This window comes from Mobula birostris, chromosome 8 (genome assembly GCF_030028105.1).
Source record: "Mobula birostris isolate sMobBir1 chromosome 8, sMobBir1.hap1, whole genome shotgun sequence".
NCBI lineage: Eukaryota > Metazoa > Chordata > Chondrichthyes > Myliobatiformes > Myliobatidae > Mobula > Mobula birostris.
In genome coordinates, this window is record NC_092377.1 from 11,258,644 (window position 1) to 11,280,110 (window position 21,467).

General features: G+C 46.5%; 1 protein-coding gene across 6 annotated transcripts in view; it reads right to left on the reverse strand.

Annotated features, from left to right (window-relative positions):
• Positions 1 to 200: 200 nt before the first annotated feature.
• Positions 201 to 21,467, reverse strand: part of adgrg6 (adhesion G protein-coupled receptor G6) — a 181,053-nt gene continuing 159,786 nt past the window's right edge. For 5 of the 6 annotated variants that reach the window (XM_072264787.1, XM_072264786.1, XM_072264785.1 and 2 more), the window contains one exon: positions 201 to 5,987. In XM_072264787.1, the coding sequence (XP_072120888.1) occupies positions 5,806 to 5,987 (182 nt within the window). In that variant the 3' untranslated portion in view covers positions 201 to 5,805. Of the gene's footprint in view, positions 5,988 to 10,825; positions 10,879 to 21,467 lie in introns of all 6 variants that reach the window. The other variant, XM_072264789.1, reaches the window with a different exon arrangement.

Genomic DNA, 21,467 nt, shown 5'->3' on the forward strand with positions numbered 1-21,467 from the left:
TATGATTGCTGACCCTTTTCAGCTGCCCGGCTGTGATGGTGCCCAGACTCGGTGCTTATGACAAAGTCGGTTTAAATGCATAGATTGATCGTATGTGCGTACGAGCCAGTAAGTACAGGTACTTATGCTCTCCCAACTCCCCCACCATCAGTACCTGCTCCCACACTAAGCACCCAATCAGACACATCACATTTGCACATCCAAAGCTTGTGTTTATTTGCACTTTTACAATGACAAATGGGATCTGCACAAAGGCAAATGCTTTCACTGAATCTGAAATACATCAGAAGGGAAACCACAACTAGCCGACGGAAGACACAGAAGACTGCAATAAATAAATATTTACAGGAGTAACCAGATTACCATCAGCAGATAGGAGGCAAGGGTGTGGAGGAAAGACGTAACGTGGGAAAAACACAACATCATATAAAAAAAATATAAATGCACTGTACTACACAGTAGTAATGTCTAAACTTAACAAAACATTCAGCTAACACAATGATTGTCAAATTAATATCTGCAACAAGACTAGTTTGCGAAATCAAAAATTTTTGGGCTGCTAAGTTCATGTATTTCCAACATAATTATTTTCTAAATAAATATGTTAGAGAATAGGGTCGAGAGGGATAATAAATCAGCCATGATGAAATGGCAGAGCAGCCTCAATGGGCCGAATGGCCTCATTCTGCTCCTGTGTCTTATGGTCTAAAAACAATCAAATTCACAGCACATATAAGAGAAAAATGTGTTTTTGTAGCATTAGAATGGAAAAGGGGGTAAAGTGAGGTATTGTAATTGCTTCTGCAAAGTACACTTGGCGCCTGTGACCGGGAACGGCAGTGGGTCTGCCTTGCCCCGTTCTTACAGAGGAGGTGCATTTAAGTGTCACATGTGCACTTGTAGGCATGTCAAAGCAAGTTTTATCAGTGAGCTGACATGAAGGAACAGGCTGGGAGATTTGTATTTGATATGCCATGTCACAGAAATCACCCCAGGGTGTTCCACTAGATGTCAGCTTTCGCAAATATGTCTCAATCAGCAGTCTTTCAGGCATGAACGGAAGGCAACACAGAAAGCCAGCGTTAACCGCGCTGTAATCTCGTGTCCAACCACGTCGGACAATGCTGCATCCCAATTTACTTCAAGTTCATTGTTATTACCCACGTAGTTTTGACTGACAATTATTTTGTGTTTTGACTCATAATGGTGTCTGACACACGTACCAGAGTGAGAACTAATACATTGGCCGTCTTTCTGTGCCAGACTGGAAGCTCAGCATTCCTGATCTCCTGGGTGTAACCTTCAGGTGGTATTCAGAGAGGACCTGCAATACCATCCTGCCTCCAAGAGGTGGCAGTAGTGAGTGTATGGCGAGTGGGGTGAGGAGGCACACCACCAGCTCCCAGTTCACCACTGGGTGGATGATGGCATTGCAGGTCAAAGAGAGCGGGTAACTCGGAACAAATGTGTTCGCAAGTTTTAGTCACAGTTTCAAGGTATTTTCTCTTTTTTAAACTGATGAGAGGGGTAATCACAGGAAAAGGGGTGACTGTAGCAACATGGGCCCACTGAGACAAAGGACTGCCTGTAGCATTCCGAAGTGCTTCACAGCCAAGGCACTGACTTTGTTGTCTAATTGTTTTATTTGGGTACAGTGGGCTCCAAGAAACAGTTAGTTACTAACAACCAGCTGCTCTCAATTTAATAATTGTTTATGAGCGGGGCTGTGGATCAATGTGCAAGCAGGCTTTTTCCACTGGTCTTGGGTGAGACGAGATCTAGAGGTCATGGGTTAAGGGTGAATGGTGAAATATTTAAGGGCAACTTCTCCATTCAGAGGGCGGTGAGAGTGTGGAATGAGCTGCCAGCAGACGTGGGGGTAAGAGTCTGATTTCAACACTTAACAAAAATTCGGATAGGTACATGAATGGGAGGGGTACAGAGGGCTACGGTCTGGGTGCAGGTCCAGATTAGTAGGCTAGTACAGACTAGATGGGCTGAAAGGTCTGATTCTGTGCTGTAGTGTTCTATGACTTTATGTGTAGTCTGAAAACGCTGAGAATGGCATGCTTTATAGTGACAGTGACTTGTGTTCAGTTTTCACAGGACATTGTATGTCCTTCCCTGTGACCACGTGAGCAGCTTCCTCCCACATTCCAAAGACCTACAGGTTATGTTAGTACTCTGGATGTGTGAGGCAGCAGGTCCACTCGTTACACTACTGAGCCCCCCCATGCTGTGTCACTCTTCCCAAGCAGCCACCTCTCCGCCGTCACGCACTAATCTTGTGAAAAGCCCTCGGCTTCTGCCTGTGGCTCCAGCACTTAACTGCCAGTGACTGGGGTTCGATTCTGTTGCGGCCAGCCAAAACAATCCATGCCTAGTGGTCTGCTGAAACCAGTCCCAGGCTGTCACTGATTGGTCGTCGTCGCAATCAAGGACACAATTCTCCTGCGGTAAGATAGTCGTACTGGGGAGTGTGAATCTGAGTTGAGTTCTGAGTCTGAACAAAGGGTTATTTTGAAAAAAAAAGTGCCATAAGCAACACTTGCGGACTGCTCCCAGCACATCTCAGACTGTGCTGTTTGTTGAAGAGATGACGCATTTCACTGCACGTTTCACAGTTTCAGTGCACAAGGGACAAATAGAGCTAATTATCATCTCCATAAAGAGCTGAAGATGGAGGAATCTGATAGGAGAGGAAGACTTATGTGAGGGACTATGTTGCAGCTTTACAAGGACCTAGCTAGGCCACATCTGGAGTATTGCGTTCAGTTCTGGTTGCCCCTCTATACAAAGGATGTTGGGGGTAAAGAGAGGTTGCAGAGGAGGTTTATCATGATGCTGCCTGGTTGAGAGGGCACGTGCTATCACAAGAGGCTGGGTAAATTTGGAATTTCATGGTAGGAAATTTGGATCGTTTTCTTTGGAACAGCAGAGACTGAGGGGAGATCTGATAGAGGTTTATAAGATTATGAGATGCAGAGATAGAGTAACCTGGGAGAACCTGTTTCCCAGGGTTGAAATGAGGGCACGCATTGAAGGTGAGAGAGGGTCGATTCAAGGGGGATGTGAGGGGTAAATTTTTACTCGGAGAGTGGTAGATGCCTGGAATGCGTTGGTAGAGGCAAATAAAATAGGCATCTGTTAGTCTCGTGAGACCATGGATTTGCGCCTTGGAAGGTTTCCAGGGCGCAGGCCTGGGCAAGGTTGTATGGAAGACCCGCAGCTGTCCATGCTGCAAGTCTCCCCTCTCCACGCCACCGATGTTGTCCAAGGGAAAGGCATTAGGGCCGATACAGCTTGGCACCAGTGTCGTCGCAGAGCAGTGTGTGGTTAAGTGCCTTGCTCAAGGACACAACACGCTGCCTCAGCTGAGGCTCGAACTAACGACCTTCAGATCACTAGACCAACACCTTAACCACTTGACCACGTGCCAACACTTAGGCAAATACATTAGAGGCTTTAAAGAGAGGTTTAGTTGGGCTCATGGATGTGAGGAAGATGGACAGATATGGACATGGTGTAGGTAGGAGGGATAAGTGTCTGTGTGCTTTTGACTTCCTTTTTAGCTGGTTTGGCGCAATATCGTAGGCCGAAGGCCCTGTTCCAGTGGTGTACAGTTCTCTGTTGTATGTTATATGAGGAAGTTGTGGAGGGCAGAGGGTAGGGACCCAGTAGGAGGAACGTATGGGTGATGGGCAGTGGTATTGGGTGGAACTGATGGGTGAGGGAGACACACAATTTGTTTTATTGAGATGCAGCATGGCATGGGCCCTGCTTGCCCTTCGAGCCCGGCTGCCAAACACCCTCCCCCGACTAACTGGTACATCATCGGACCGTGGGAGGAAACCAGAGCACCCGGAGGAAACCCGCGCAGTCATGGGGAAAACGTACAGGCAGCGGTGGGAGTTGAACACTCGTCGCCTGCACTGTAAAGCTTTGCGCTAGCCATTACGCTAACATGTTGGAGGAGCTCAGCAGGCAGCAACTAAGGAGGGGAATAAATATTAGAAGGGGACTGGGGTGGGTGTAGGAGGAACTGGGAAGATCAGGAGGAGAAAGAATGGGACCGGAAGTTAGATAATTCAGTGTAATTTTTCATTGATCTTGTTTACTGTACTGTATGTATCTAATGAAGACACATAATGTCATAGAGTCATAGAAAAGTACAGCACAGAAACAGGCCCTTCAGCCCATCTAGTCCATGCCAAATCATTTACGCTGGCTACTCCCATCAAATTGCACTGGGACCATAGCCCTCCATACACCCACCATCGATGTACCTGCCCAAACTTCTCAGACATTGCAATCGAGCTTGCATCACCACTTGTGTTGGCCTTTCACTCCACACTCTCACAACGCTCTGAGCGAAGAAGTGTCTCCTCATGTTCCCCTTCAACTTTTCACCTTTCACCCTTAACCCATGATCTCTAGTTGTAGTCCCATCCAACTTCAGTGGAAAAAGCCACAAGGGGGAATGTGAAGGAAAATAGTTCTGGCCAGACAGCAGCTGATCCGGGGCTGGCTGCCTGGAGGGTGGTGGGAAACAAGATAAATCAGGGCATTTGAGAGTGATTCAGGTGGAATTATGAGGGAAGATCATCTCCAGGCAAGGACTATGAGGCTGATGGAGCCAGTTTGGATTCAGTGGGCTGAAGGACTCAGTCTGAGTCAGAACCATTCCCTGATTTCCACAACCCATCCGTGACAAAGTCCTTTTTATACTTCTAGACGTGTCGAACAAAAACATGTTTAATAAATAGACTAGCGGGCACAGTCTCAGAGTACAGGGACGTCCCTTTAGAACAGAGATGAGGAGGAATTCCTTTAGCCAGAGGGTGGTGAATCTGTGGAATTTATTGCTACAGACAGCTGTGGAGGCCAAATCATTGGGTATATTTAAAGCGGAGGTTGATAGGTTCTTGATTAATATGGGCGTCAAGGGTTGCGGGAAGAAGGCAGAAGAGTGATGTTGAGAGGGATAATAAATCAGCCATGATGGAATGGTGGAGCAGACTTGATGCACCGAATGGCCTACTCCTGTCCTATGTCTTAAAGTCTTATGATGTTGCTAATGGAATGTACGCACTGGATGGGATGTACAAGCTAAAGGCCTCTGTGTGCTCTAGTTTAGTGGCCTGGCCCATCTTCCCTCCAATCCTGGGGCCTTTATTAGTGGATTCTGTCCCCACAGGGATGAGGCACCCCTCCCCCCATTCAGGGGACTCTCGTGCCTGTGTCGGGCAGGTACAGCGAGCAAAGGGGCAACCTCTCCCGCCGAGGGAGGTTCCCACGGCAAACGACTCCAAGACAACCCCAGTGTAACGTCATTGAAGCCCTCTCCATCCCATGCACTCCACAAGTGTCACTGGCCCAAAGCTTCCACCTTCTGTCAACTTCTCAAGGGTAGGAGGAAGTGGGTGGAGCTGGGCTGCATTCATGGGTGGGAGGAGGACTCATTCCACTGCTGGATCTGGCTGATTTGCACCCAGGTCAATCTCTTATCCCTGCCCTCTCTGAGGGCAGGAAATGGCCCACTGTAATGGGAATGTTGGTGAAAGAGAGTGGATAGAAGGTGATAATCTGCAGAGTTTAGCTGATGTCCATTAGCCAACTGACCAGGACAAAGTCACCTGAACTCTACGATTAAATCTCTGGTCTTTCATTCACTCCCTCCCCCAACCAGTGACCATTCCCCCAACCCACCACACCCTTCCTCTGTCCCATATCAGAATGGCCGGCACTTTCACAAGACTCCCCTCCGCCTCGTTCCAGAACGTCCCTACCAGCGGGCGTGAGGCGTCAGAACTTAGTGCTGTGGCTGAAATTATCAGACATCATGATGTTCTTGTAGAAGTTGTCAGAGTGGGTTGGGTAGAAACTGGTCACCTTGTCCAGGACATTGTGAACGGGAACAACAGGCTCCTGGCAGGCATCCAAGTGGCCGAATTTTGATGAGGTCACAGCTGCTAAGAGGCCACCGGCTGTGGAGAAAGGAACAGGTATGGTTAGTCCTGCAATTCAACTGGCAAGCGTCAAGAGTCATGCCAAGCACAGAAATCATCGAAGACCCCACCCTCCCCGGACGTCTCTCCTCTCCTCTCCCCTCTCCCATCAGGTAGAAGATATCAAAGCCCGAAAGCGTGTGTCACCAAGTTCAAGTGCAGCTTCTATCCCACTGTTATCAGACCCGTGAATGTACTTCTTGTACAAGATGGGCTCTTGGCCTCACAATTGACCTCATTATGATCTTGCACCTTATTGTCTGCCTGCACTGTACTTTCTCTGTAACTGTAACATCTTATTCTGCATTGTTATTGTTTCATTCTGTTCCAGCTCAGTGCGCTGGGTAATGATCTGATCCGTATGAGCAGTGTGTAAGGTAAGTTTTTCACTGTGTCTTGGTACATGTGACAATAGTAAACCTATTCAGACACAGGAAGATCTCACGAACAGCAGTAATTAAGCAAGGGATCTTTGTTTAGTTACATTGAGGGAGGTTTAAATATTTCCCTCTGGACACCACCAATGATTCTTGGGGGGGCTACTCCTGTTTTCATTTTAGCCTATTTCCTCTCAGTGGCTGTATCATGTACACCTCCTCATTAACATAAATATCTGATCAGCCAATCATGCGGCAGCAACTCAATGCATAAAAACATGCAGGAATGGTCTAGAGGTTCAGTTGTTATTCAGACCAAACGTCAGAATGGAGAAGAAATGTAGTCAAGGTGACTTTGAACATAGAATGACTGTTGGTGCCAGATGGGGTGGTTTGAGTATCTCAGAAACTGCCAATATCCTGGGATTTTCTTTTTTACACACAATAATCTCTAGAGTTTACAGATGTGGTGTGAAAAACAAAAAAAAAAATATCCAGTGAGCGGCAGTTCTGTGAGTGAAAATGCCTTGTTAGAGAAAGAGTTCAGAGGGGAATGGCCAGACAGGTTCAAGCTGACAGGAAGGTGACAGCAACTGAAATAGCCACACATTACAACAGTGGTGTGTAGAAGAGCATCTCTGAGTACACAACACATTGAACCTTGAAGTGGATGGTCGGCAGCAGAGGAGAAGATGAACACGCAGTCAGTGACCACTTTATTAGATACAGGAGGTAGAGTATATATGCAGCCATCCAGTCAGAAGGAGCCAAGGAGGGAGAGGATGTCCAAGTAAGCATGCTCCTAGAGCAGGCAAAGATAGTTATCCATGTGTCCTGGACATGGGCAGCAGAGGGTTCTGTCAGGGTGCACTGTCTGGTGATGTTCTGGGGGGATATCCATGCCTGGGTAACCTTGGAGAGGGAACATGCAGTGTCCACAGGTACCATGGGGGTGTTGTAGGGATGGTTCGGCACCGCAGGGGATAAACATCATCCCTGATAGAGATGGGAACATTTTAGTTCATGTTAGTGTTTGTATTAGTCACTGTTATTGAATGCAATCGGTAATAAAGGCGTTTTTGTTAAAAGAAGAAAAAAAGTGATCAAGTTGAGGAGTGTGACTTGATCCACCACGTGCTGATTTAGGCATGAGAGCCCACCCACAGGGAAAAAAACCCTGCGGATGCCAGAAACCTGAAACAAAATCAGACCATGCCAGAAATGCTCACGAGGTTGGGAAGCATCCAGAGGGAGTGAAGCAGAGTGAACATTTCAGACTGATAACCTTTCACCTGGACTGGACAGTGTCAGGAAACCAGCATTTTCTAAGCTGTGGAGAAGGAAGGGAGTGTATGAGGAGAGGTGGGACAATCCTACGTTTTTTTTATACATTGTTTTAGGCTGACCTGGTAGAGGGTTCAAAAGTTATGACAGACGTAGATAGGGTAGACAGTCAAAATCGTTTACCCAGTGCTGAGGTGCCAAATGCTAGAGGGCATATGCCTAAGGTGAGGAGGGGAAGTGTTTACAGGTGATTTACAGAGAACACACACAAAATGCTGGAGGAACTCAGCAGGTCAGACAGCATCTAAGGAGGGGAATAAACAGACAATATTTAGGGCCAAGACATGTTCTCAGTGTGGTAGCAGAGGGACTCACAGTCCAGATGAAGAATTTCAGCATGAAACATCGACTGTTTATTCCTTTCCATAGATGCTGCCTGACCTGCTGAGTTCCTCCAGTGTTTTGCCTGTGTTGCTCAGGGTTTCCAGCATCTGCAGAATTCCTGTGTTTGTGTCGGTGATGCTGGAGGGCAGGGTTTTTTATTGAAACAGTGGCGGGTGCCTGGAACACACTATCAGTGAGGAGGTGGAAGAAGACGTAACAGTAATATTTAAGAGGCTTTTAGACAGGGACGTGAATAAAGAGGGAACTGAGGGAGATTGACCATGTACAGCTAGATATGATTAGTTAGATTGGAATCATCAGCAGCACAAACTTAATGGGCAGGAAGTTGTAAACTCGGCCAGCTCCACCGTGGGCAATAGTCCCTCCAGCATTGAGGATGCTTTCAAAAGGCGTTGCCTCAGAAAGGCAGCATCCATCATTAAGGGCCCCCATCACCCAAGACATGCCCTCTTCTCTCTGCTACCGTTACGGGAGCCTGATTTGATGATTCAGCACAGCTTTTCCCCTCTGCCGTCAGATTTCTACACGGACATTGACCCCATGAACACTACCTCACTAGCTTCTTCTCTTTTTTAACTACTTCATTTTTTATATATTCCTGATTGTAGTTTACAGTGTTTGATTATCATGCACTGCTGCTGCCAAACAACAAATTTCATGACATACGCCAGCGATATTAAACCTGATTCTGATTCTACTCCTCTTCTCGCTTCATGGCCCATGTCCTCTGTTCCAAGTTATCTCAAGTGCCAAAGAGGAGTATTGATGGAGCATGTCAAGGCCGAATGGCCTCTTCCTGGCTCTATGTTCTATGGCTCCCTGCTTCCTGGAGTACGCGGCCTAGAAAGCTCACCAGTGCCTCTGTTTCCTCGGGAGAATGCAACATGTCCCTTTGACTCTCACCAATTTTTATCGGAGCACCATGGAAGGCATCCAGATCCCGATGCATCGTGGCTCGGCATGGCAACTGCTCTGCCCCTGACTGGAGGGAACTGCACAGAGTTGTGGGTTCAGCTCGGAAATTCATGGAAACCATTCTCCCGTTCCACGGACTCCATCTGCTCTTCTCACTGTCAACGTCATCAGGCTCCCCCCATCCCAGATGTTCTTTCTTCTCCCCACCGCGCGCCCCCCCCCCCCCCCGCCGCCATCCAACAGAAGATACAAAAACCTGTAAGCAGGTACCACCAGGCTCAGGGCCAGTTTCTAACCAGCCATTACAAGACCCTAGTACAATAAGATGGACACCTGGCTTCTCAGGCCACCTCAATTTGGCCCTTGCATCTTATTGTAAGACCGTAAGAAATTTATTTATTTAATCACTGAGACACAGCGCGGAATAGGCCCTTCTGGCACTTTGAGCCTTGCCGTCCAGGGGTTCCTGATTGAGTTCTAGCCTAATCATAGGACAACTTATAATGACCAATTAACCTACCAACCAATACGTCTTTGGACTGTGGGAGGAAACGAGAACACCCGGAGGAAACTCACACAGTCAGAGAGGAACATGAGTGTGAGGAAAATAGAACGATTGGAACATTGTGCAGGCAGAGGGGAATTCTAAGGTTGCCCATTTAATTGAATTGGCACAACACTGTGAGCTGAACAGCCTGACCCCTGTGCTATTCTGTTCTAGATGTTCTATTTGCGATAATGCTACTTCATGTATTGTGTGTGAGTTATACGTACTGTGCTGTGTACCTTGGTCCAGATGACCATTGTTTCGTTTGGCGGTACACACGTATACCGTTGAATGACAATGAGTTTGAACTTGGTGAGCAGAGACCTTTGGTGAATTGCTCTTTCCTGAACATGACTACATTACATCCAAGAGTATAATGCTTGAAGGAAGGCTTGCATTGTCCCAGTGCACAGCAGAGGAACAAAACCCTCTTTGCCATCCAACTCCATAAGCAATGACCCTAGTAAGACATCAGACCTCTCATATAATGCCACGATGCATGCAGTGACCAAGAGCACCCTGGCAAGAAAGGCCAAAAGCCAGTCAAGGTTCCAAGATATAGGAAAAGGGAGAGTGCGCAGAGGTGGGATAAAGGAAGGCACACTTTGAAAGAGAGCTGAACCATGCACGGCAACACACACAAAATGCTGGAGGAACTCAGCAGGTCAGGCAACATCTAAGAAAGAGAATATAGATTCGACTTTCAAGGCTGACACCCTTCAGCAGGACTGATCAAATCAATACACAGTGCATGTGAGACAGAACAACATTGATAATAACTTCTTCCCCCTTTTTTTCCAGTCCTGATGAAGGGTGTCAACCTGAAACACCAACTGTTTATTCCTCTCTGTAGATGCTGCCTGCCCTTCTGTGCTCCTCTAGCATCTCGTGTGTGCTGCTCTGGATTTCCAGCACCCGAAGAATTACTTGCATTTATGAGGCATGCACGGAAACCCGAACTCCTCGAACCCTCACTCCAACAAGCATGCACGCGTCCAATCAGCAGTGGCCAGCTTGGCGCAGAAATGGCATCGAGTGAAAGCTAGAAGTGCAGCATCTCCGCACCACCCTGCCAGGAGGGAAGTGGCCTCCCAGTTGTGGATGCACCAAGCCAAGCAAGAGCACAGAACCTCAACCAGCAGCGTAGGGGAATGTCTCCCACTAACACCCATCTACTGGTTGCGTGCAATGGTCATTTGCCGTGGGTCAGAGCAACTGGACACCCCGTCAACACAAGATGGCTGCTGCCATTGGTGACCAAGCAATGGTGGCTATGCAACATGTTTTACCTTTTAAGGGGAACTCATCTCTGCACAGGGACAAATTCTCAGAAGGCCTCATCCTGTTCCAGAAACACATCAATAGATGTTATTCAGAATAGCGTGACAGTATATAGAGCACCTGTGTCCTTCAAAAACAGACATACATTTACATAGCTGCAGTTGGATTTGCAGCGTAGTGAAGGCGCAGTCACTGTTGTACTGCGCGGAGAACAATAGTTTACTTACGCACCGCAAACTCCCACCTGCGGCAGCAACCAAATAATCTGGGAGCATTGAGAGACTGAACAGAATCAGGCTCTTTGGCCCATCAAATCCCTGCCCACTGTCTATCCTGCTCTGAAGTAATGCACACTGAATGCTGACAGTGTCGTCACCAATTACCTGGGCTCTGACAACCTGCATTTGTTCCATAACCACACTCTGTTTTACTTGTGCACATGGAGAACAGCATGGCCCCCTCATTCCACAATGTTCTGATGTCCGGACAGAGAAATGCCGTTTTTATAAAGAATTGATCAGCAGTTATGGATATTGCCCATTGATAACCTTGTGTATGTTCAAATTCCTCATTTGCAAGATCAATTGCCATTCACAATACAGATGCTAAAAGTCAATAGAAACTTTGTTGTTGTTCAGTCGGTAAGTCGAGTCCGATTATTCGTGACCTCATGGACCACAGGGTCACAGGGTTTTCATGGCAAGATACAGAAGTAGACTGCCAGGCCTTTCTTCCACACAGATACTGCTGTTGCCCAGGTCGGGACCTGGCTGGGTTTGAACTCAGGACCATCTGCTTTGGAGTCCAGTGCTTATGCCACTGCACCACCAGCTGACCCAATAGAAACTACAAGCTACCAATTAGTAAAACCATTGTCCCTCACTCGGTGTGTGTGCCCTTTGCATCTTTCTGTTACATTTTTATCTCGTCTTGGTAAGCCTAACAGCTCCAGTTTGCTGCTGTGCAAAGGGAAACTATGTTCTTCAAAGATCTTTCTTGCCTGGACTGTCTGCAATCTATGCTTGCCTAGACATTAATTAACACTTACCTTACCACACGTTCCACAGATGAATGCAGTAAGTCAGGCAGCTTCAATGGAGAGGAATAAACAGTTGACATTTTGGGCCAAGATCCTGCATCAGGACTGCCTGACCTGTAGGGTTCCTCTGGCACTTTGTGTTATTCTGCAGAACTCTTGTGTTAATCTTCTTTCTCTAACCCTGCTCCGGCCCCGTTTCACTTCCCCACATTTTCCAATCAGCTCCCTCCCAGGTTCCACTGCCCACCGACACGCCAAGAAGCAATTTGCAGTGATCGATGAACCTTCCAGTCCGCGTGCCTTTGGACAAAAGTGATGCAACCAGAGGTCAGAGAGAGAATCTGCAAAGTCCACACTGACAAAACTGGAGGGCAGAGGCCAGAATGAGAAGTTGTGGGGAGGGGGAGGAGTACAATCTGGTAGGTTCCTTCCCTGCTTCCTTTCCAGACCTGGTGAAGGGTCTCAGCCAATAAGTCGACTTGTATTCTCCTCCACAGATGCTGCCTGGCCTGCTGAGTTCTTCCAACAGTTTGTGTGTGTTGCTCTGGATTTCCAGCATCTGCCGAATCTCGTGTCTATCCTTTGTCTCGTCTTTTAATCTCAGCTGCTATCCACAAAGACCACAGGAAATCGCAGAGAGTTGTGGGCACAGCCCAGTCTGTCATGAAAACCAGACCACTCCTATATCGTAACACAAACAAAATGCTGGAAGAACTCAGCCAATCTCAACTCCCACTGAGTTCCTCCAACACTTTGAGCACATTGCTTAAAATTTCCAGTATCTGCAGAATCTCTTCTTTTCTTAAGATCTGCCTCCCCTTAGTTGATTCTGTCTACACTTCCTACTACCCTGGGAAAACAGCCAACATAATCAAGAACCCCTCCCAATCCACTCATTCTCTCTTCTCCCACCTCACATCAGGCAGGAGATACCAGTTCTTGAAAGTATATACTACCCAGCTCAAGGGACAGCATGTATCCTGAAGTTACTAAATGCTTAAATGGATCTGTTATATGATAAAGATGGACATTTAATCCTTCAGCCGACCTCATTGTGGCCCTCGCACCTTATTATCTAGTTGCACTGTACTTTCTCTGTAACTGTAACACTGTATCCTGCTTTCTGTTTTACCATTTGTACTACCTCGATGCATGTATATATATGGAATGATCTGTCTCAATGGTAGGCAAACAGAAAGTCTTCTCTTTATTCGGTACATGAGACCATAAGATACAGGATATTTTTTACAAAAGTGATTCCAGGATTGAACAGCTTGTCGTATGAAGAGTGTTTGATGGCTCTGCGCCTGTATGCAATAGAATTCAGAGGAATGAAGGGTGACTTCAGTGAAACCTATCGAATGGTGAAAGGCTTTGATAGAGTGGATGTGGAGAGGATGTTTCTTGTAGTGGGAGGGTCTAAGACCAGAGGACACAGCCCCAGAATAGAGGGGCGTCCTTTTAGAACAGACGTGATGATGAATTACTTTAACCAGACAGTGGTGAATCTGTGGAATTTGTTGCCACAGGAAGCTGCGGAGGCCAAGTCTTTATGTCTATTTAAGGCAGAAGCTGGTAGATTCATGATTGTTCAGGGCATGAGGGATACAGGGAGAAGGCAGGAGATTGGGACTGAGAGGAATATTGAATCACACATGATGACATGGTGGAGCAGATTCTGCTGCTAGATCTTATGGTCTTATTTGACCCATCGAGTCAGCTCCATCATTTCATCATGGCTGATCTATTTCACTCTCAGCTACATTCCCCTACAAGATCTCATCTGTGAGAATAATAAACCCATTACCCGTTAATCTGTACAGACCTCTACTCCTCTCCACATCTCCTCTCTCTTAAAATTCGTTGTGCCTGACTATGGTACGTCCCGCGCATTAAGGAGGGCTGTGTGTCCATAGAAAACCCTCCATATCACGATCTTCCCTAACACAAACCCTTGATAAGAATTGACAGATATAGTTGTTCCTTTTGCATTTTGTGTTTATTTTGTTTTTTTTTTCCACACATATATTCAGTCAGAGCAAATTTTTATTCTCTCTCAGTTCTTTTGGAACTGAAAGGTGAATTGTGTGCGAGTGAACTTCCATGACAAGGAGCACAGTACACTGCAGTCACAGTGCAGGTGAAGGAACTTTGACCAAATACAATGGCTCTATTTCTCCTTAAGCAGGTGCGGCTTGACTTACCGGGAGTTCCCGTTACATTCCAGAGCAAGGAGGGCCCTGTCCACGTTTTGGTCTGAGTTGAATAATCTTAAGTGGGGTCTGGGGTGGGGAATGTTGGGTGTGTTGTGGGGGGTACAAGCACCTATTGGAAGCACTGCCTCAAAGTGGCATGTATCATAAGGATCCCACCTGTCAGGCCACACTTTCCTCTTGTGGCTACCATCCGGCAGGAGGTATAAAAGCCTGAAGCCCTCCACCACTAGGTTCAGGGACACCTCATAATGTGGGTCCTTGAACCGACCTGCAAAACCCTAGCTGTACCTCAGTAACGGAAACCTACGGACCACCTCTTGCACTGTTATATCCCTGAACAATGAACAGAAAATACCGGAGGGACTCTGCAGGTCAGGCAGCATCTGCGGAAGGGAATAAAGTCGATGTCTGGGGCCGAAACCCTTCATCGGGACTGGTGATGTTTGTACTGAAGTCTTGTTTTATACAAGCCTTTTCTCTCTTCACTGTCTTGTGTAAATTGTGGGAGGTGTTGTACTTTGAGAGGACTGGTCAGGTTAGAACTTACACAGTGAACGGAAGGGTTCTGTGCAGGGCAGTAGAATGAAAGGATCTGGGAATACTGATCCATAATTCCTTCAGAGCAGCCACACTGGTAGATAGGGTCATGTGGAGCGCATTTGGCCCACTGACCTTCATAAATCAGAGCACTGAGTACAGGAGTTGGGATGTTGTGTTCAAGATGTATAAGACATTGGTGAGGCCAAAGATGGAGTATTGTGTGCAGTTTTGGTAACTTACCTAAAGGAAAGATATCCATCAGATTAAACGAATACAGAGAAAATTTACAACCTACTCAAAGATTAATCTAACCCTTCGTTCCCACTTGGTCCTCCACTGCCTTTCTTCAATATGCCCATCTAAGAGCCCATTAAATGCCCCTAATGTATCTGCATCTACCACCGCATCTTGGAGCATGTTCATTGCACCCACCACTCTCTGTGTAAAAAATCTGCCTCTGACATCCCCCTATGCTACATTTCAATTACCTTAAAACTATGACCTCTCATATCAGTTATTTTTGCCCTGAGAAAAAGTCTCTGGCTGTCCACTCAATCTGTGACTCTTACCATCGTGTACTTCTCTATCAGGTCACCTCTCATCCTTCCGAGCTCCAAAGAGAGAGGTCCTAGCTTATTCAACCTATCCTCATAAAACATGCTCTCTAATTCAGGCAGTATCCTGGTAAGTCTCTGCACTCTCTCTAAAGCTTCCACGTCCTCCCTGTAACGAGACATCCAGAACTGAACACCATATTCCTAGTGTGTTCTAACCAAGGTTTAATAGAGCTGCAACGCTACCTTGTGGCTCTTGAATTCAGTCCACCAGCTAATGAAAGCCAACACACCATTTGGCTTCTTAACGCCCTACATAAGATGGAAGGAGAAAGAAGACATGCCCTTTTCTCATTACTACCATCAGGGAGGAGGCACAGGAGCCTGAAGACACACACTCAGTGTGTTAGGAATTTCTTCTTCCCCTCCATCAACAGATTTCTGAATGGTCCATGAACCCATGAATATTTTCCCTCTTATTTTTCAGTAGTTATATACAGTGCACGTACATATACATACATGGTGGATTCCAGTTAATTGAGCTTCAGTTATTCAGGGCAGCTGCTAATTTGGGACAGCTCTTAAAGAACAAAAATTGAGAAAATAGCCGGGATTCCCTTTGTTTATTTGGGACACTATGCCTCTTAATTGGGACAGGAGACTGTTGACGAAACATTTCTAGCTCATGCCTGTTGCATATATTGTGTGGCCATTAGACACTCTACTGTGCTTAGAATGAACAGTTTTTAAATAGCGTCTTTTGCGTGTGTTTGTGTTAAGTTAGAAGGATGAGAGGGGATCTGATTGAAACATATAAGATTATTAAGGGATTGGACGCGCTAGAGGCAGGAAACATGTTCCCGATGTTGGGGGAGCCCAGGACCAGACGCCACAGTTTAAGAATAAGGGGCAGACAATTTAGAACGGAGTTGAGGAAAAACTTTTTCACACAGAGGGTTGTGGTTCTGTGGAATGCTCTGTCTCAGGAGGCAGTGGAGGCCAGTTCTCTGGATTCTTTCAAAAAAGAGTTAGATAGAGCTCTTAAAAATAGTGGAGTGAAGGGATATGGGGAGAAGGCAGGAAAAGGGTACTGATTGTGGATGATCAGCCATGATCACAGTGAATGGTGGTGCTGGCTCAAAGGACTGAATGGCCTACTCCTGCACCTACTGTCTATTGTCTATTGTTATCTATTTGGGCTGATGGATGTCAATTAAAAAAGCAGTGATTTTTGATGATTTGTTTTTAATTTGGACTTGAAAAAGTTTCAGACCCTTGCCAAGAAGCCACGAAAAGATTTGACACTGGCCAAAAAAATTACCCCACAGGTAAGAGCCATCCATCTAACAGTTTAAAAGCAGTTTAAAAGCTATCCATCAAATACCACTCATTGTCAGCTGCCAGAGATAACTGATGTGCTAATACACCAGCAAGATAAAATACAAAAAATCCCAAAAATGAGAATATGAAAACATCCAGATGTTGCAGAGGACCTCAATCAATGGTTTTCCATTGTAACTGGATGAGATGTGCAGGTCAGTGGACCAAGGTTAAACAAAAACAAGTCAGAGGAGCTAGCTAAGAAGCTGGGACATGAAGATTTTAAAGCAACGGATGGTTAGTTGTCTCTATGGAATTGCTGGCACCACATTAAACTCAAAAGAGCACACGGCGAGAAAGATGGCGCTTATGCTGTAAGTGCAGAAACATAGAAATCTACAAAACTCCCCGACTTACTTCAAAAAGTTTGTACATGCAGATGGTATCCACAATGCCGAGGAAACAGGGCTTTTTTCTATCACGCCACACTGGGTGGTTCCTTGGCCACAAAACGTGCAACAAAATTGGGTTCAAACAAAGCAATGGATCACATAATGGATCAATTTTCTGCACTGATTTTGTTCATTTCCAATTAATCAAAGGAACACAGCAGCATACACTGTATGAATTTGTCCACTGATAAATTTTAGGAACTAACACACAGTTTTATAGTACTATAGTAGTATTGCTTGTGTTCTATTTCATTTAAATACATAACTTGTTTTTTAACTATCTCCATGAAACTGACTACTAAGGGCAGTCGCTAAATTGCACCATAATGTACTGGTCCCAATGTGACCTAATTAACTGGAATCCACTGTATTTCTTATTGTGATTTACTGTCTATTTAATGTCGTGCTCTGTACTGCTGCCACGAAACGATAAATCTCACACATATGTCAGGGACAATAAACCTGATTCTTAATCTGGCTCTGAAACTAATGTGATGTACTGCACGCCAGACATTTGAATTTAATAATATTACAAGAGTTCATTCTTATGTGGGAGGGTCCATAAATTGGGCGTTCGTAACCCGGACAACCTGCATTTGGCAGAGGCAGTGTTACTGAGGAGTTGAAGGAAGAAATGAAGAAGCTGAATCTTTGATATAAAAGGAATGAACTAAGGTTCAAAGTTCAAGATTCAGATTTATTTATCACATTTACATCAAAACATACATTGAAATGCGTTGCAACACACATCAAAGTTGCTGGTGAACGCAGCAGGCCAGGAAGCATCTCTAGGAAGAGGTACAGTCGACGTTTCAGGCCGAGACCCTTCGTCAGGACTAACTGAAGGAAGAGTGAGTAAGAGATTTGAAAGTTGGAGGGGGAGGGGGAGATCCAAAATGATAGGAGAAGACAGGAGGGGGAGGGATGGAGCCAAGAGCTGGACAGGTGATTGGCAAAAGGGATACGAGAGGATCATGGGACAGGAGGCCCAGGGAGAAGGAAAGACAAGGGGGGGGGACCCAGAGGATGGGCAAGAGGTATATTCAGAGGGACAGAGGGAGAAAAAGGAGAGTGAGAGAAAGAATGTGTGCATAAAAATAAGTAACAGATGGGGTACGAGGGGGAGGTGGGGCCTTAGCGGAAGTTAGAGAAGTCGATGTTCATGCCATCAGGTTGGAGGCTACCCAGCCTCCGGGTCCAACATATTATTCTCCGTAACTTCCACCACCTCCAACGGGATCCCACCACTAAGCACATCTTTCCCTCCCCTCCTCTCTCTGCATTCCGCAGGGATTGCTCCCTACGCGACTCCCTTGTCCATTCTTCCCCCCCATCCCTCCCCACCGATCTCCCTCCTGGCACTTATCTGTGTAAGCGGAACAAGTGCTACACATGCCCTTACACTTCCTCCCTTACCACCATTCAGGGTTCCAAACAGTCCTTCCAGGTGAGGCAACACTTCACCTGTGAGTCGACTGGGGTGATATACTGTGTCCGGTGCTCCCGACGTGGCCTTTTATATATTGGCGAGACCCGACACAGACTGGGAGACCGCTTTGCTGAACATCAACGCTCTGTTCGCCAGAGAAAGCAGGATCTTCCAGTGGCCACACATTTTAATTCCACATCCCATTCCCATTCTGACATGTCTATCCACGGCCTCCTCTACTGTAAAGATGAATCCACACTCAGGTTGGAGGAACAACACCTTATATTCCGTCTGGGTAGCCTCCAACCTGATGGCATGAACATCGACTTCTCTAACTTCCGCTAAGGCCCCACCTCCCCCTCGTACCCCATCTTTTACTTATTTTTATGCACACATTCTTTCTCTCACTCTCCTTTTTCTCCCTCTGTCCCTCTGAATATACCCCTTGCCCATCCTCTGGGTCCCCCCCCACTTGTCTTTCTTCCCGGACCTCCTGTCCCATGATCCTTTCGTATCTCTTTTGCCAATCACCTGTCCAGCTCTTGGCTCTATCCCTCCCCCTCCTGTCTTCTCCTATCATTTTGGATCTCCCCCTCCCCCTCCAACTTTCAAATCCCTTACTCACTCTTCCTTCAGCTAGTCCTGACGAAGGGTCTCGGCCTGAAGCGTCGACTGCACCTCTTCCTAGAGATGCTGCCTGGCCTGCTGCGTTCACCAGCAACTTTGATGTGTGTTGCTTGAATTTCCAGCATCTGCAGAATTCCTGTTGTTTGCATTGAAATGCGTTGCTTGCTTTAACAATCAAGGTACCCGAGACTGTACCAGGGACAGCCCACAATGTCACCACACATTCTAGTGCCAACATAGCATCCCCACAATGTTCAGCAGAACATCACAGAATACAATAAAATAAAACACAACAAACAACAAAACAACAACAGCAAAACAAGCCCTGCTTTTCCCTTCCACCTGTGCATACGCACAACTTCAACCGTAGGGCAGGGTTCAGGCTGCGGCCTCTGGCCTCCAGCAGACTCGGTCTCACAGACATCGGACCCTCGACTTCCCCGTAGGGGTTCACAGATTCGGCTTCCCGCCAGTGGGCTTCAACTTCCGGACTTCTGATTCGACCTTCAGGCGTTGTCCTCAGCAGCCCTCATTGACGCTGGACTTCCAGCCCGACCTCTAACCCTCGATGTCCTACGTCCGCATCACTGGCTTTTGAATGTGGGCCAGAAGTTTACACTCTGGCCTGGCCTCTAATTCCACCCCCCTCCCCCCTCCTCCACATCCCTGGCCTCAAAGTTCAAAGTAAATTTATCATCAAAGTACATGTATGTCACCATATACAACCCTGAGATTCATTTCCTTGCGGGTATGCTCTAGCAGTCCACAAAAGAATATTAACCATAACAGAATCAATGAGAGACCACACCAACATGGACTTTCAACCTTTGTGCAAAAGGCAAAAAAAACTGTGCAAACACAAAAAGAAATAAAAATAAATAAAAAAGCAATAAATATCAAGAAATCGAGATGAAGAGTCCTTGAAAGGGGGTTCAGAGGTTGCGGGAACATTTCAATAATGGGGCAAGTGAGGTTGAGTGAAGTTATCCCTTCTGGTTCAAGACCCTGATAGCTGCGGGTTAATAACCGTTCCCAAACCTGGCGGTGTGAGTCCTGCGGCTCCTGTACCTTCTTCCTGATGGCAGCAGCGAGGGTCCCTGATGATGGATACCACTTTCCTGTGACAACGTTTCACGCAGACGTGCTCAATGGTGGGGAGGGATTTACCTGAGACGGACTGGGCTGTGTCCATTACTTTTTGTAGGATTTTCCGTTCAAGGCCATTGGTGTTTCCAAACCAGGCTGTGATGCAAGCAGACAATATTCTCTCCCTACACATCAGACCAGAAGACCATAGGAGCAGAATTAGCTCATTTAGCCCATCGAGTCTGCTCTGCCATTCCATCATGAGTGGGATCCAGGATCCCACTCAGTCCCATACACCGGCTGTCTCGCCACATCTCTAGAAGTTTATCAAAGTTTTAGAAATCATACCGGATCTTCGTTAAGTTCCTAAGGAAGTAGAGGTGCTGCTGTGCTTTCTTCATAACGCACACGCTAGACGCAGGATAGGTCCTCTAAGGTAATAGCATCAAGGAATTTCAGGTTGCTGACCCTCTCCACTTCTGATGAGGAGTACCTCATGGACCTCTGGTTTCCTTCTCCTGAAGAAAATGATCTCGCTGTCATAGACCTGTGTTAGTGCTCTGACACCACTCAGCCAGATTTCAGTCTCCCTCCGACATGCTGGTTCATCGCCACCTTTGACTTGGCCTACAACAGTGGTGTCGTCAGCAAACTTGAACATGGCATTCGAGCTGTGCTTACCCACACAGTCATAAGTATAAAGCAAGTAGAGCAGGGGGCTAAGTACACGGCCCTGTGATGATGGAGATGGTGGAGGAGATGTTTTTATCAATCCGAACTGACTGGAGTCTGCAAGTGAGAATCCGGTTGCTCGAGCAAGCGTCAAAGCCAAGGCCTTGGAGCTTATTGATTAGTTCTGAGGGGATGACAGCATTGAATGCTGGGCTGCAATCGACAAAGAGCAGCTTGATGTCTGCATCAGGTCTCCGTTGTATCAAGGACTTGGTTCCATGCTGCCGGCTTGCCTGCTGCAGTAGTCCAGGAGAGGAGACACTCATATAGCATGGTGTCCATGCTCGGTTGGGAGCAGGCCTCGCCCATCGGTGCTGCCCTCCAGTGTCTGATCAGTGGAATGACAGGCTGGAGACGTGCCTATGTTTGTGGGCTCGCTATTTTGAATCTGCTATTTATGTTTTGCACCTTCACCTCTAATACTGTTTCATTCAGTTGAATTCATATATGGTTGAATGATAATTAAGCTGAAACTTGATTTGATTTGATCATTGCTATCCAGATGATCCAGAGTTGTGAAGAGCCAATGAAAAGTGAAGGAACCTGCCCCTAACCCCCTCTCTCAGTCCCCAAAGCCATCCCTATAATCTTAAAAAAAGCAACTAAAATAATAATAATAATAAAAAACACAGATAATGTACAGAAATCAATAAGT